Source organism: Branchiostoma lanceolatum, chromosome 9 (genome assembly GCF_035083965.1).
Source record: "Branchiostoma lanceolatum isolate klBraLanc5 chromosome 9, klBraLanc5.hap2, whole genome shotgun sequence".
NCBI classification, from domain to species: domain Eukaryota; kingdom Metazoa; phylum Chordata; class Leptocardii; order Amphioxiformes; family Branchiostomatidae; genus Branchiostoma; species Branchiostoma lanceolatum.
Window position 1 is genome coordinate 9,433,858 of NC_089730.1, and position 17,594 is coordinate 9,451,451.

Here is a 17,594-nt window from a genome sequence, read left to right on the forward strand (position 1 = left end):
ATCGTACATTCTGTGAGATAAATGATAGGAGGATTCTTTATTTGTGGTATTTAATAGTAAAACCGTGGCATTTGCATAAAGCTCATTCCTACGCCGCTACAAATAATTGATGCAAAATCATTTCAGTTCTGATAATCAGTTCAAAGAAACATACATATCTTACATTCAAAACATGATGTCATGGCCGGTCACAATATTGTCTTTTCATTGGCCAGCAGCATACTGAGATAATGAAGGTCCTTGGTGACTTGAGGGTATGGAAAAATACTCAGACCTTCACCTAAAAACATGCACACGGGTCAGCAAACTAGGTCGGGCGACAACCTCTCTCATTACAAAATCATATTCTAACCTCGAAAAGTAATGTGCTGTGTCGATACATAGTTCCTTTTGTCCAAAATCATACAAAATGCCCGAAATAAAGTTGAAAAACCGATCTTGGCATTCAAACAGGTGGTTTGGTCAACAGCCAATCAAATCCACGCTATCATGTGCCAGATTCCGATACGGGACAGGGAAGTGACCAATGGCAGGCCTTCTTCTATTGCTTACCTGTCGCCTAGCAACAATGCATGACGGGAAGGGACACAACTCGAACTCCGAAATCCAAGATGGACGAAACGAAGAAACCTCTCCGTATCCCGCCTCAATTTGGGACGTACGCCGAGAAACACGGCATTTTCGACCTCTACAAGGTACGGATATTGGTTTGTGAGGGTTTCGTGCGTTGTTGAATGTGATTTACTGTTAGTGGCGTCTTGCATATTCTCTCAGTTCGACCTTTTATTCAATGAATTGGGAGGGGGTGTTATACACTGTTGTCAACAACAACATGCACACACATGTACACATACATACATACTCTTGTACACAGGTTTCATGTTTATGATCTATTCTTATAAGCAAGGGACAGATGACTGTTTTACGGCTTAAGATTATAAATGTATCCACAGTTTTAGAAATATGAACATAGACAGCAGAAAGGGGGTGTGTGAATAAAGCATTGACAATTATTCATGTCACCTCAAGAAGTTCAAGTAAATCATATTTTTTTCTTCCGTACAGAGGGTGATAGCGAACATTGTGATCGACAAGCCAGAAGAACCGATACAGTACATCATCGACTACCTCAAGAGGGAGAATGATGATGGTAAGGAAAAATGAAAGCATAAATATGATAATTCTTCATGTTTCTCTTTCCACAGAATATATCATTACAATTAGCTTTACACTGTGTTGTATATTGTTGTCATAGTAAAAATCGCATAGCACCATTATGAAGTGGGTGGTTTTCTTCACAATAAAGCAAAAAATGTAGTATACCAGTGATGGTGCGAAGCTTATGTTTATAGGGGTGAGGGTAGTTGTTCTGGCCTTGGCCACCGTTCCCATTACTAATAGTATGGCTACAGTGTTAGAGATGTACACTGACAGCCCAGGCAGGAATTAGGTTAAGACACAGAAGTTGCTACGTATCGAGACATAGATCTGTATTCTCTTTCTGTCTTCTCTCTACACTGAATCTCTGCCCCAGACTGTCTATGAATTCTATATCCTTTTTATACATCATTTTCTAGCTGCCTACCTATCTATTATTTCTTAGAAAAAGCTACTTTTACTCTAACGTAGCCATCATGACACACTTCCTTTAGATGGTACTGGACAGTCCCCAAATAAGGTGGCGTCCACCAGGAAAGCACGCTCCCCCTCTTGGAGAGAAGGTGATTAGGCAGGTGATTAGGTACTCAGGGGTAATTAGTCAGGCCATCCTCTGAAGAAATAGTGCCAGCTTACACTCATTTCTAAGAACAGACCAGGGAGATGAAAATGAACAAGATAATAGGATCTGGGAAAGTACAGGGAACTATATTGACTTACAACGCAATGGCTAATATATGGCACCCTATTACACTTTTATGACTGTGATAAGATCAAAATTCACATGGCTTGCCTTTCATTCATAGTTATTGCATAAATGCTTTAGACTGTATCTAACACGACTAGTCTATCCAACACACCACTATTATTTCATTTCAGTTCCCCAGATCTGTATCCTGGGGCCTCCCGCAGCTGGCAAGAGAACAATTGTAAGAACACAATGACATTTTCACATACTTAACGTTCAAGTGTATGCCATGTTCAAGTCATTCTGACACCTTTCAGCAGTGCCTATATCTGTGTCTATAACCCTTGAAAGTGTTGCTGCAATATAATCTAAAACAATTCAAAATTAGTAACAGGAATGTGCTATGTGTTAATACCTTCCTTCTTTTAAAGAGTATCAGTGTTGTCTCTAATTCTCTAACCTGCTATTTCCCCCCTCCTCACCAGTCCCGAGAGGTGTGCAAGCGTCTCCGTGTGGTTCACATCACCCCCGAGGCTCTGGTAGGGGATGACGTGAACCCTGTGGCTAAACAGGCCAGGAACTTTGTCAAGAGTGAAGAGGTAAGGACTGTTTTGTGTTGTCTTCATTCAAGGAATTCATCTTGAAATTGTGACCATTGTAACCGTATGATGTTTCTCAATAAAACATTTTTGGATTAATGTTGCAGGATAGAAAAAGAACAAGTATTGTCCAAAGATTGCTGTTTAGAAAGAATGTTACTCCAAACATATCTGTAGGAACTATTTCACATTACACAATAATGCTACCTTGATGCTTGTTAATCAATTGAATATGTGTTTTGCATCCTATACAGTCCATCCCTGTGGAAGTGTGGGTCAGTCTGGTCAAGAACAGGATAAAGAGCCATGACTGTATCAAGAAGGTAAAAGCAAAATATTTTAGAAAACATTTGACTTGTAACAAATATGCAATAACAGATTGAATCTTTTCCATGATTTTTTAAAACTTTTCTGTCCATGATGTAGTTGTTACATTTAGATGAATCTGTATGCTTGTATTTTTCAGGGCTGGCTGTTGGAAGGGTTCCCACAGACACGTGACCAGGCCCAGGCTATCCAGGCTGAGGGGATATCACCAAAACACTGTGGTATGTGGGCAATAGTATTGTACTACTTCCTAATAGTCATCATAAGCTAGCCAGGCTCCCGTCCAATGACCGCCAGGGCCCCTACACTAAATTCTACCCTGGTAGCAAGTGTAGGAGCCCTGGTAGTAATCAGATGGCACCCAGGCTAATCATAAGCATCTCTGTACCTCACAAACTCAGTTGTATCTCACATAACAATTTATTTTATATATATTCTATTGGTCTGGCTGTTCAGCACGCACAGCCAGGGCTTCCCAACTAGCCTGTGGCTATTACAAAGGGCTAGCCCTGCTGACAAAGACAAGTACATTACAGTTATCCAATAATGACATTTGCAATCATATACATGTATTATAATAATGATCATTTCTCTGACTCCGTTTTCCCTCTCTCCAGTTGTTCTGGAGGCTCCAGACACTGTGCTGATTGAGCGTGTGGCAGGGAAACGGGTTGACCCACAGACTGGAGGTGTGTGTCATCATGTTGTCCATTGCACAGTTTGATAATGCAGTAAAAACAATGAGAATTTATGGGTTTCTTTCCAAGTAAAATGTTGGTTCAAATACAAATGATTGTACTTAGAAAGAAGTTGAATAGATATATTCAATTCCATATCTGAATTGAGAAACCATAACTCAATGTGATTTTACTATTCTTGAACCTAGATGTGTACCACACAACGTTTGATTGGCCAAGTAATGCGGAGATTGAGTCTCGTCTGGTTGTGCCGGAAGGGATCACAGAAGAGTCTATGGTGAACAACCTGGTCGAGTATCACAGGTGAGAACCATGAGCATATTGATAAATCCATTTGATATAGCAGTTGGCAAATTTAGCGGTGTGGGGGGGGGAGTAGTTCAGACATAATCATCTTATGACAGAGTAAAGCAGCAAATGAAGGTACTCAACTACATCATCCAAATTTACAATGCATTGGAACTGACAACACTAAGCCTAAATGTAAGTAGTTTTCTTAAACCTATAACCTTCCTCCTCTCCCTAGGCATACAGCAGATGTCCTCAGATGTTTTCCAAAAGTCACCAAGAATATCAACGCAGATCAACCCAAGGCTGACATCCTTGCACTAGGTAAATCCCAATTCAACACAAATAGATTTTCTGAAACTTTTCTCCATAATTGCTGAGTTTTAATGGTATGGATTAGCCTTTGGTGTGTAATGGTTTTTGTACACTATCTGTTTGTTTTCTGTGTAGTTTTGACGTTCTTGAACAGCACCCCCCGCACGGCTGCCCCCCACACCCCCAGGATCGTGCTGTTGGGGCCCACGGGAGCAGGCAAGTCCGTACAGGCCTCACTCATCGCAAACAAGTACAACATCGTAAACCGTAAGTCATGATTTTCTTTCACTTGATTGATGGTTGAGATGCATATCAAACAAGTCTATAGGTTATTGTACAGTAGATTTCAAGTTTGGAATATACAATGATCAATATTGTCCCCTTGGTTTGGTGTGAACATTATTTCTTTAAGTTTTAAAACTGGCAAGTACAGATAGGTGGTCTGTAATCATGTTGACCCCGCTCTGTTGCAGTTTCTTGTGGTGCCCTGATTAAGGAAGCCATTGCTGATGAGACCAAGATCGGAGAAGCCATCAAGCCATATGTGGAGCGGGGCATGATGGGTAAGGAAACCAGCTGTCCCCTCAACCTATGTGTATCCTGATGAAATATTGTGGAGAGAAAAATCAAGATTATGTCATTGCCAATCCAGTTCACAGATGTTCTTTTCTTAAATTGGCTACTAAGCAACTGGGGAGACATTTGAAGAAACAAATTATTATGTATTCAAAACTACCCATATAATTTTTTGTACTATGAAAGTTTTTGAAAGACTTCACCTATTATACAGTCAAACCAGTAAGAAATCCATAGCCCATAACAGTGCATTGACTTGTTTTTGCCCCTCAGTTCCAGACAACCTTGTGATGAAGGTCCTGAGTGACCGACTGTCGCGATTGGACGCTGTGAGCCGCGGCTGGGTCATGCACGGCTTCCCCAGAACACGGGAACAGGCCGAGAGCCTTAAGGACGCCAACCTGGACCCCAACAGGTAGATGAAATAAAATCCTCAATTTTTACAGTATCTTGTTCTGCTGATTTAAGACTATGATTGCTATAGATGGTGCTTTACATACTTTGCATTTTGTACTTAAATTTGCAGCTAAAATCTGTAATGTTTTACCTCAGGGTGTTCTTCCTGGACATACCGAATGACTCAGTGATGGAGAGACTTGTTCTCAGGAGGACAGATCCAGTAACAGGAGAAAGGTGGGTGTGGCATTGTTCCCAGTCCTTGGTGCTGAATGAAGCACACCAACTCTACCGTCCCTGCCCCTGGTGCTGAAGGATACACACTTGCTCTACAATCTGTGTCCTTGGTGCTGAATGACACACACTTACTCTACCATCCCTGTCCTTTGTGCTGAATGATACACACTTACTCTACCATCCCTGTCCTTTGTGCTGAATGATACACACTTACTCTACCATCCCTGTCCTTGGTGCTGAATGATACACACTAACTCTACCATCCCCTTGGTGCTGAATGACACACCCTTACTCTACCATCCCTGTCCTTGGTGCTGAATGATACACCCTTACTCTACTATACCTGTCCTTGATGCTGAATGATACACACGAACTTACCATCCCTGTCCTTGATGCTGAGTGATACACACTTACTCTACCATCCCTGTCCCTGGTGTTGAATGATACACACTTACTCTGCCATTCCTGTCCTTTGTGCTCAATGATACATACTTTCTCTACCATCCCTGACCCTGGTGCTGAAGGTATAACATGATGAAAGTACTACCCCTGTCCTTGGTGCTGAACTTATATCACACTGAAAAAAGTACCCTTGTCCCTGGTTCTGAAGGCACACCACACTCAAAGTACTGCCCCTGTTCCTGAAGTTACCTAGTTAGGATAAGTTAGGATAAATCCATCAGTTTTCCATTTGCTTTATATACATATGTTGAAAAACTCAGTAACCAACATTGTTCCATCCTGAACACAGGTATCACTTCCTGTACAATCCTCCACGGACCAATGAGGTTAAGTCTCGACTGCATCAGCACCCTAAGGATGAGGAGGAAGCTGTGAAGAAACGTCTGATCGAGTACCACGCCTACACGGAGGAGATCGCCGACTTCTATGAGACGGCCATGAGGATCAACGCAGACCAAGACCCGCACACGGTGTTTGAGTTCATCGAGAGCATGATCGTTAACCCGCTAGCTAAGAAACATGGTGAGGACTAGTCCTCATAACCCAAATTTTGTATACTTCAATCTTAGCCTAGTGTACTGTAGCTAAGACTTAGTGGCTTTGTCTTTAACCGTCGTCAAGGACATCATAGGATGCCAACTCAGCATCGGAATCTTGGATCACCTTCATAGTTCATTGTCGACATCACTTAGATTCCACCTCAGCTTGGAATGGATAGATTCACGGTTGGGCTTTTACCAAAAAAATTGTTTGAATCAACTCTTCCACACTAGGCAGTAACACAGGCCTTATTCTGTCCAGACCCTAAAATAAACTGTCTGAATTCTATTCTGCGATATAGATAATGGAGTGGGCTGTGATAAAGTTTATATTTAGAGTTCATTCGGTCAAAGTACAATTCTAAAGGTAATGGTTAAAGATGTAACAATACAGATTCCTATGAAGACTATTCTGTACATGACAATAATAGAAAAGATATATAGAATACTGCAAATGCATATGATATGTATATTGTATGCATATGCATTCTACTAAATGTCATATTACAAATGTGTAAATGTTTCTTTCATGACAGTGAAGTTACTTTGAAGTAAATTCATGGCTCACTCTTCCAAATTGTATTTCAAAAACGCACCTATACTGGTATTGAATGCTGCAGAGTGGTCACTGTGGTATATAAAGTTACCACCTTCCTTCCTACTTTAAAGTATGTAGCACACTGTACAGATTATACGTGTATGTAGCATTTTATTTCCTTTGGATGTTAAGTTGAAATAAGATAATGTGCTTCTGTGTGTCTTTTTACACTTTCCAAAGTTTAATTCAAAAAGTACTGCATCGTTAATTATCACTTGCTACACTCAGATTTTTGTACATATTGACATCTCTGGAATTATATTCTGTCTTTGATAAATTGTATGTAAGATGACTTTGACACATTAAATTCTTTTGACATTCGTGAACTTCATATACTTGACCAACTAGATAAAGAATATCTCAATATTAATATAAAAAATAAAGAATATCTCAAGATCTCTCAATGATAATATAAAAAAAGAATATCTCAATATTGATGAAATATTTAAAACACAGATGATCTGAAAATGGATGTTCTATAGAATAGAACCGTCTTCATATGAGTTAGCTGAAAATTTAGAGGTTATAGACAAAGAAGATGAAAGAAACAATAGAGGATCAGGAAACGATGAGAAGGCGGCTTTGTCTTTAACCTTCGTCAAGGACATCATAGGGAGCCAACTCAGCCTAGGAATCTTGGATCACCTTCATAGTTCATTGTCAACATCACTTAGATTGCTCATAACTACACAATGTTTAGAAGTAGATGACATATCCAGCAGTTCAATTACAGTTAAATTCGTTCTCTTGAATTTCCAAATCCAGTCCAGCTGAATGTTTCTTTAAATCGTTAAGGGTAATTGGTAACATTAACATATCATTCTGGTGTTTTGGCCGGCACAGTAGTTGCAATGTTTGTTTTTTTTTCATTTCACGAAAATTAAAGATAGATTTCAACACCTAACCCCAAGTTATGTTCCCATGTGATTCCCCCGTTATATCACACCTTGGGTGCCGCTAGGGGCTGGGCGGGAGGGAACGAAAAACTACGAGAAAGTTGTCAAAATCCTGCTAGAAAATAAACGCGGCCCGCTCCCAGAACGTCACAACCTGAGTGCACGCACATGGCCTACTGGATGCTGATTGGCTGTTCGAGTTCTTGATCCCGTGGGAAACTTCCCTAGGCCAATCCAAAGTATACCAGTCGCTTCGTCCGCCTAAATTTCTATGTATACAATGCAATAGTAACAATGGCGTTGATTTGTTGTCGACCAGTTTTCCAGGCAGTCATGTTTGGGGTTCAGTTCTTCAGCTTTTGCCCTTTTGCCAACCTCTATCAACAAAGCGCAGGCGTATCGGCTCAGTTCCTTACAGATTATTGTGCAGTCAGAAAAAAGCTCTCTAAGCTGTTGATGTAGCCTGAGAGGAAACCTGGTTGTTATTGCAAGGTAAAATGCAGACAGCAGGGTTAGTCGTGCTTTACGTGGCGGTAGCCACCTTGGCACCTGTGACGGAGGCGCAGTTCCCTCGCGTCTGTACCACGGTGGATCACCTGAGGAGTAAGGAGTGTTGCCCTGTACCTGGCGGCTACACGCAGCCATGCGGCGGGCCCGGGCGAGGGAGCTGCCATGTTATCCCAGATGGCACCATGAAAGTTTATGACCACAAGCCGAACTGGGTCCGAGACGACCGAAGCCAATGGCCCAAATTGTTCTTCAACCGATCCTGTACCTGCGAATTCCCCTTCTCCGGTTATGACTGTAGCAAGTGCGTTTGGGGGCGTTATGGGTCTGCCTGTGATGTCACCAAAACCATTGCACGGAAAAATGTCACAGGCCTTTCGTCTGAGGAGAGGGTTAAGTACCAGACCTACCTAAACAGAGCGAAGACCGTCACGAGTGACTACGTCGTGGCCACAGAGTTTTATGACACCATGGTCAATTCTAGTACTAGTGTGATCAACCCGAGCTTTGTCGACGTTTCTGTGTATGACTTCCTCGTGTGGATGCACTACTACGCCTCACGAGAGACGATTTTGTCGCCAGACAATGACATTTGCAAGGTCGATGGCGACTGTGCGCTAGACATGGCGCACGATGCCGTTGGCTTTTTAACGTGGCATCGTGGTTTCCTGTTAGAAATGGAGCGGTTCATCCAGGAGGTGAACAGTGACCCAGACTGGGCCTTACCGTACTGGGACTGGACGGCGTCGGAGCAGTGTGACATTTGCACCAACGACTTTGTGGGAGCCAACGACGACAATGGGAATCTGGACAGCGGGTCTGTTTTCTCAGGATGGGAAGCCCTCTGCGAAGACGCAGAAAAACAACATGGGATATTAAAACCGTGCGACCCTAACCACCGACGCAATCCACCTTTGAAGCTGACAAGGAACCCAGGAAGACAGGATACTGAGAAGTGGGGAGAATCACTCGACAAGCTACCTCGGAGGCAGGAGGTTGATTTTGCACTACATTTTGCGACGTTTGACAGCAGCCCTTTCGATAAAACGTCTAACTGCGTTTTCCGTAACCTAGTGGAAGGCTACGCGGACACAAGAACCGGCAAATGCCGTCCCGATTTAAAAGGTGAGTTTCGAGTAAAGTAGCACAGAGTGCAATTGATCATTCTGACGCCCCTCTTTCTCTCTCTCTCTCTCTCTCTCTAGCTCTAGCTCTCTCTCCTCTCTCTCTCTCTCTCTCTCTCTCTCTCTCTCTATCCATCTATCTCTCCCTCTCTCTGCATTTTTGCCGTCCCTTGTCCTCGTCGTCCAAGCAACTTTTGCTATGCAATTTTCGAAAACGAAGGAATTCCACTTTTTCCTTACCAGGACCGGATGGAGAGATTGTTGTGCCCGGGGCCCACACTCTCCACAACCACGTGCATATCTACCTGAATGGCACCGTGAGTAGAGTACCTACGGCCGGCAACGACCCCATCTTTTGGCTTCATCACGCCTTCATCGACCGTATCTTCGAAAAATGGCTTCGAAAGTTCAAGTAGATGCTTTTTCTGGGTTTTTCATATTTGTTTATTGTTTATTTGCATATGTACAATATAAAACAAAGATAAATAGACCAAAGAATACATGCAGGGGAGGCCAGAAGCCTATAAGGCTTTTCGGGGGCCTCCCCTAAACTACACAAATGGAATTTTTACAAAATTATATCAAAACTAAGAAAAATTAACGAAAGAAGAAATTGGAATTGTAACATAAATCCTAACTAGAAAGGCAACATTTGCGAGCAAATACAGCATGTTTAGCCATACTCCTCGCCATGCAAAAAATGGACTCTCCCAAAATAACAATGGACCATTCTAAAATACTTGCACTAAAAAAATGAATCACCCCAGTCCAAAATTGAGTCTTCCAGTAGCACCTCAACACAATATGGACCAGTCCACAACCATATCCACTAATTGATTAACAAATACACTTCTGCTAAAAAATGGACTTTTTCATAATCATTCCAGCTCAAAATTGAAAGAAATAATTAAAGAATCCTCCCCTTGCATGAATGGGATATTCCGTGCCATTTCCATGTAAACCAGTCGAAAAATATCCGCTGAAAATTACACTCTTGCGCATAATCAACCCAGTTCAAAATTGAATTAAAAAAGATCAACCCCAGGGAAGAATGAAGTTTTCCATAGTATACATATGAAGATTTGACAGGAGACGAAGGAAATGACCAAAAACAACATATTTGAGTCAATTCAAAGTCACCGAGAGGGTTTTAATATAATATTTGTAATATGTTTGAACTATTTTGATTAAAAGAATGTCTAAGTCACAATAGTTCTTAAGTGTTCAAACAATTAGAATTGAAACTTATAACATGTTTGAACTTATTTCACATACGTTGGAAACATTTCGAACGTAACTACACAAAAATCTCTTTATTTAGAACAGTTTCAAACCATCTATCCAAATGTTTCAATGTTCGAACAATTTGTAACAAAAGATTTTCACAATTGCCCTCATAAACGAAGGTGCTAAGTCCTCCTTTGTGTTTCTGCCTATTTTCGGTGGCCGCGCTAGACCACCAGCGGATTTGTTTTGACGGAGCGTCACCCGCGCGCGACGATGTACACTGTTCGGCACCGCTAATATCCGGCATTTTCCCGCTCCAAAACACTCCACAAGACCCACGTTTTTAGTGTTTTGCCTCTTGTGCAACACGATTCGATTTGCATTACTAACGGGACGAAAATGATAGAAAAAATTCACCCCGTCCCGGCGTCCGTCCCAAAAACATGAACGACATGAAAATATATTTTCTTACAGATTCAATCACGAAAATCAACAGCATGGGATTCCAAATTTTCGCAACGGCCGACCATTTATCATGGTTGAACTTCCTTCCAAGGCGTACGATAGATAAACATTCCCGGTACATAATAGTCACTAGTACCAGACTAACGCAAGCTCATGATGATAATAGGGAGAAAGTTTGTCAGTGAAGTTTGGCCACCAGAGGGTACATTCATTTAACGTTACAAGCTAGCGCAAAGGGGCGAATCATTGACCTTACCGGGGACTGACTCTACTGGCCTAATCATTCCTTTTTTGCCGAATTCTACGATCCATACGCCCGTACGTAGGACATGTAGGAAGGCCTGATGGTGGACGCTACACATCACGGGAGACGCGTGTTGGTCCGAGACAGACAGCGGCGTGCTTTCGATCGCGTAGCGGCGACGCACCGCTGCGACAACGTGCGGGACCAAAACGCCTGTCCCCAGTGAGACCATGTGTTTTGCGCGGCATGCCCCGAATCCGTCTACCATTACTGAATGTAGCCCGATTCATAGAGGTCTATTTTGTAAGCATTATTTCATGTACCCCTCAGCGTGAGAATTCCTTGTGCAACACTTCGCTACATTATATGTTAAGTTTCCCCGCGCACCGCCTACCACCCGCCTTTGATCATGTATGAAGTCGGCGGCAGAGAGAGATCATCAATCAATTTTGACAGGAGTGTCGCGCCAGTCTGAGGAGAAACGATCTCCCGTGTTGTGTTGAAGAATTTGGAGTTTGAAAATATCTGGAATAACTAATGCTAGAATAAACATTCACAAAATCATTGATTTAACTTGTTTTCTGTTATAAAATTTCCTAAACTGCAATTTAACCACTGAGTTTAAGGGAACATGGTGTTTTCCCGATAATCACGTTAAATGTTTATGTCCGGTCTTTCCTCCTCGTAAGCAAACTTCCAGCTTGGCCAGGTGCAAGGCACTAGGGGTCAATGACCTGTAGGTCATATGTAGTATTGAAAGTGACAGAAGTGGCAAATATTGTCAAGAAAGCCCAAAATAAATCGTTTTGAATATATGTATGCCAAAAATGGGAATGTAGTCCTTTAAATATTTGTTCAAGCCACATATACAGCAAATTTCAGGTCATTCGGTTGAAATACCAGGGCGCAGGAGGCCAAGATATGCTAAAATAGCCTAAAAACCTCAATAAAATCACTTTCAATGTCAATATCAATAAAAGGAAAAGAACGCACATTGGTTTTTGCCTACATTACCTCTGTACCAAATTTCAGGTCATTTGGTCAAAAAATGACAGAGATGAATCGATTTGAAGATTTGACAGGAGGAGAAGAAGAAGAAGAAGAAGAAGAAGAAGAAGAAGAAACATGAGAGAAAACAATATGTTTAGCCATACTTATGGCTAAACTTTAGCCATACTTATGGCTAAACATAATGAAACAAATGAAAATAATAGGAACTACAAAGTGAATTTTGAGTTGTAAACATAATAAGTATTATAATGAATAACAATTTATAAAGAAATAGGTCAAAATTATACAAAAATAACAATCATATGAAACATTCTGTCATCAGATACCAAAGGAAAAGTGGAAAACAAGGAAAACAAACAAATCAGGAGAAAGTAATACTAGGATGTTCTATGATATCTATCTTTAAAAGTTTTTTGAAACTGGGCAAAGACGAAGAGGACTGTAGAATTTGGCTGAGTTTATTCCATACGGCGGGGCCTCTAAACATTATTGTATGTTGTTTTTGACTAGTTTTTGTCATAATTGGTCTTAAAAGATTATGTTGTCTCGTATAGTGGTGATGGATATCTGAGTTGAAATTTAAAAGACCTTTGTATTGTTCAGGTAGGGAAGAGCTATTATGGACAATTTTATGGACAAATAAGGCAATTTGAAATTTATTGATGTCAAATACAGTCATAACATTTAAATCACGAAACAGAGCTGCTGTGTGTGCTGTGAATGAAGCATTGGCTGCTATTCGTACAAAGCGCTTTTGAAGGAGGTAAACAGGATTGATGGATGTTGTGTACGTACTACCCCAAATTATGTTGCAATGAGTTAGATAAGGGTAAATCAAACTGTAATAAAGAACCATGAATATGTTTCGTGACAGCAAAGATTTGACTTTTCTTATGATGCCTATGTTTCTGGAATTTTTTTTGCAAACAAAATCAATTTGGTTCTTCCATGAAAGTTTCTCGTCTATAATAATGCCCAAAAAACGGGTGTGACTTACTTGATTGATAGCATTGTCATTGATATAGATCCTAGCCTTTTCTTTATCGTGTTTCTTGTTCCTTCCTACAGAGACAATAAAATTAGTTTTTTCTTTACGTTAAGGGACAATTTATTTGCCTTGAACCATTGATTTATCTTATACAATTCATTATTCATAGATGTTACTAACGTGTCAACATTTTTGTGGGACATAAATAAGCTTGTATCATCTGCAAATAACAGAGCAAATAATTTATTTGATACTGATGCCAAGTCGTTAACATAAATTAAAAACAAGAGGGGACCAAGAATGGATCCTTGTGGTACGCCACATGTTAAGACATTTTGGGAGGAAATATTATTTCTATTAGAGACGAACTGTTTTCTGTTAGTTAAGTAGTCTTTTAGCCAACGAAGGGCAGAGTCGGTAAATCCATAGGTGAATAGTTTGTTGAGAAGTATGTTGTGATCTACGGTATCGAATGCTTTGGAAAGGTCAAGAAATATTCCTATAGTGTATTCGTTATTTTCTAAGGATGTGGTGATTTTGTCAACAAGTTGCAAGAGTGCCATATATGTCGAATATTTTTTTCGAAATCCATATTGATGCGCATATAATATATTATTGATTTCAAGGTGATTCACAATCCGTTTATAAACTAATTTTTCCAAGATTTTTGAGAAGGCCGGTAAGATTGAAATTGGACGATAATTGGTGAAAACACACGGATCTCCGGCTTTGTACAATGGTATAATTGTGGCTATTTTTAGGTCTGCTGGCACCACTCCGTTTCTCAGAGAAGTCTTAAGAACGTGTGTTACTGGCTCTAGAATTTCGGGAACAATCTGTTTTAAGAGCAAGGCGCTTATTTCGTCTGCGTTTTTTAAATTCATAATTATATCATGGATTTCCGTTGCGGTGGGTTCTTCAAAAGAGCTTATAGGTGGGTACGAATTTAAAAGGTATGACTCAGGAGAAATATCTGTTTCATCAATTTCTTTTGCAAGAGAGGGCCCAATGTTTACAAAAAAATCATTAAATTTGTCTACTATGGCTTTTGGATCAGATACCTCCAATTCCCCATCAATAAATTTATTCGGAAGAATATTAGTTGCTTTTTCCCTGTTCATAATTTCATTAATTAGTTTCCAGGTTTTTCGTATGTTAGCGGATTCAGCTGTAAATTGGTCTTGGTAATATTTCCTTTTGGAATTACGAATCAGCCTGTTGAATTTGTTTCTGTACGATTTGTAACTATGCAGTGTTGTTAGTGTAGGATTTTTTTAGATATTTCTTGTAGAGTCTATTTTTCATTTTAGAGGACTTGCGGAGACCTGTGGTAAACCAATATTCCTATATCTACTCAATTTGGTTTAGCTCTTTTAAAGATAATACATCCCACTTTCAGCCAACTTTATCTTCCATCTTAAACTGAGTGTCTGAAAACAATCTCAACGTTTTCCACCGTTTGCTCTGTGTAAATGTGGTGTTTCCGACTAGCACCATACTGGTAATTGCTGACTTACTCATACTCGGGATAGGCCTTCATTTTCACGCCCACCACTTTGATTTCTCGACTTTATCTTGAAGTGCAGCTAAAGGACATTTAGAGGATATCGTTGCATATCGTGTTTGCCTACGCCAAATGCATAGCCACTGACGTCGTTGATAATTGCCTTCGCTAATATATTGAGAGCTCATGTTTTGCAGTAGGCTTTATCAATTATTGAGATACCTAGGACTAGGCATTAAACAAACTAGAACGTTGGACCCGGTGTCCGTGTCTTTGGCCCCATTTAGCCCCGCTTTCACTGGACGCGCGACACGTTGGCGACCTCGCTGCGTCCTAGATTGAATTTGAGTTAGCCTTGACTTTACAATGGGAATACCATGCAAAACGTATAAGTATGACTAAAAAGACAACAAATCACACAAAGCGTAAAAAGATTCGTTTTTTATCGACGAAATTCGTTTAGCGTGTCAAATCGCTTGGTCGCGGCGAGGTACAAAGATTTCAATGATTGCTCAACGAATTTCATAGATAAAGAACAATTTTCTTACGCATTGTGCGTTTTGTTGTCACTTAATCATGCTTTTACATCTTTCACCATATTCTATATGAAATCAAGGGTCACACAAATGCAATTTTGGTCACTGTATGGTCGTTCAGCGATATCGCCGTCTAGTGGAAGGGTGATAAGTCAACGCAGCAACTGGATAAAATTTTGAAACAGTCAGACTTTTCAGACAGCATCCGCTGCCTTTCGTCAGGGACTAGAGGACAAAAAAAAAAACGGAGAACCAGGCTTTATACCTGGTTTTATACCAGGTTTATCAAACCAGATTTTATACTAGCTACTATACCTAGATGTCTAACATTCATCAACGGAAGTCATACGTACTGTCATGGGTTTTGCAGACTTAAGTTGTATACATGTTTGACAAAGGTGACGCACTGACTACATTATCTCATAACTTATCCCATGTTTGTAAACTGAAGAAATCACACAGATTTTTTGTTTCAACACAGACCTGCTGTTTCTGAGTATCCGCTAGATGGCGCACCACCGGGCCATAACAGAGACGAGTACATCGTGCCTCTCTTCCCACCCTACACTCACGGGTCTGTATTCAAGCCGTCAACTGACCTGGGCTACGACTTTGAAGGGGTAGATGCTGACGGTGAGCACAGTAATCTGTCTTTCCACAACACATAGCAAGCTTTTCTGCAATTCTTTTGAGTTTTGAGTCGTTTTCATTCATAGTTGTATGCTGTAAATGTAACGGTTACATGTAACATTGATCCGCCGGGTTATACATGTATGCATGAACGTCCGCCACTTTGAAAAACAGTGGGTTTGAGATATCTCTAGTGCAGCACCTCCCAGGTATGCACAGTTTAGATATACAGGAGTGCATTATACTAGGGGACGTTGGGTTGGAGATCTGTTTGGACGTATCTTTTCAGGGTGGCGGAATTATGTGCCCTGGTGGAATTATGTTATAATTAGATGTTACACATTAAACATACGGAAACCACATTGCTTTACAACCTATAATTAGTATCCAAACTTACTAGTAGTCATTACAAGTATACAGCATTTATTTTGATAATTTTTGCTCTCTACTTGAACTGAAAACGTTTTTCTGTAAATGAAAAATACGTCTTGAAGCTTATTCATTTACGATAATATACTGTATTGTTAGAAACACATGGCTCAACAATTTTATTATACCAACTTACAGCTACAGTGTTCATCCAGTCGCCTTTTCTATTTTCAAGATGGTAAAACAATATTTCTTATGAAGGTAAATCTGATGGTGATGAAGAGCCGGGCAACACTGACCTGGGAGAGTGTGGTAATGCGCCTAGAGCAGTCAGCATTGTTGCTACCATTGCCCCACCCGTGAGAACTAAGCCTGCCATCTCCGGAGCTACTGGCCAAAAGCTAGCGCTTTTTGGTAGTCTGGCACATTGCATAGGCATCATTTGTGTATTCTTGGCAATTCAATGTTACAGATATCTAGGTCTATTATATAACAGTCTAGCATGTCACAATATTTCTAATACTCGATATTTGTTGGAAATCTGAAAACCAGAATCTAATGTGCTAGTGTAATTCTAGGTTTAAAGTGAGTACAATGAAACAGAATATTGATAAGCCAATTGTTCCTTCATAACCAATTACTCCTGCATGTAACGTTGGGTAACCTAAATTCGGGATTTTTCCGATAATGGTTGACTGAAATCAATCTAGCAGAACAATAAACCATCCTTTTTTTTCTATTATTCTGTCAGTATCATGTACTATCTTTGCACTAATCATATATATGGTAGATTTTGTCTCTAGTCGTGCTGACACCATAATATTTCAACTTGAAACTACCATCCGCCGCACGCACAATTACGGTGCTGTCGGACAGGGGGGCACATTAATTCGGGAGAGAAGATTCGTCTTGAATATCTTACCGCTAATCACATTTTATACAGCAGCTATTCGTTCTATCCTTGGCTTGAGGAGAGTGCTATGGATATAGACGTGTCCAAGTAAAAAAATACACGAAAAAACGGCCGTACCGCACACATCAGGCCAGTTCCGGAACAACCCGTGTGTTGAGTCGGTAGAACTTCACTCAAAGTCGCCCCATCGTCATCATCGGGCAACGTGTAACGTTACATTATTCATGGGAAGTTAGCTGGATGCCGTAGCAATGGTAATACTACTATGTCCATGTGTTCCTTGTTGTGTTAGGAGCAAA

General features: G+C 40.5%; 2 protein-coding genes and 1 long non-coding RNA gene across 4 annotated transcripts; all 3 read left to right on the top strand.

Annotated features, from left to right (window-relative positions):
* The first annotated feature begins 565 nt into the window (after positions 1-565).
* On the top strand, positions 566-6,397 carry LOC136441713 (adenylate kinase 8-like). Of its 2 annotated transcripts, XM_066438152.1 has the most exons (15): positions 566-695; positions 1,066-1,150; positions 1,653-1,721; positions 2,038-2,087; positions 2,332-2,445; positions 2,700-2,768; positions 2,912-2,993; positions 3,390-3,461; positions 3,659-3,773; positions 3,997-4,082; positions 4,209-4,340; positions 4,547-4,636; positions 4,923-5,064; positions 5,202-5,282; positions 6,034-6,397. In XM_066438152.1, exons 1-15 carry the CDS (start codon positions 573-575, stop codon positions 6,275-6,277), a joined length of 1,554 nt encoding a protein of 517 aa, XP_066294249.1. In that variant the 5' UTR covers positions 566-572; the 3' UTR covers positions 6,278-6,397. The 2 variants fall into 2 exon arrangements, with proteins under 2 accessions (XP_066294249.1, XP_066294250.1); XM_066438153.1 differs by lacking the exon at positions 1,653-1,721.
* A 1,877-nt stretch (positions 6,398-8,274) lies between these two features.
* On the top strand, positions 8,275-9,429 carry LOC136442113 (tyrosinase-like). Its single transcript, XM_066438738.1, has one exon. The coding sequence runs from the start codon at positions 8,275-8,277 to the stop codon at positions 9,427-9,429; it is 1,155 nt and encodes a 384-aa protein (XP_066294835.1).
* Positions 9,430-9,633: 204 nt separating this feature from the next.
* On the top strand, positions 9,634-16,693 carry LOC136442596 (uncharacterized). Its single transcript, XR_010757033.1, has 3 exons — positions 9,634-9,820; positions 15,865-16,016; positions 16,644-16,693. It is a non-coding gene; the product is annotated as an uncharacterized lncRNA (long non-coding RNA).
* The last annotated feature ends 901 nt before the right edge of the window (positions 16,694-17,594 follow it).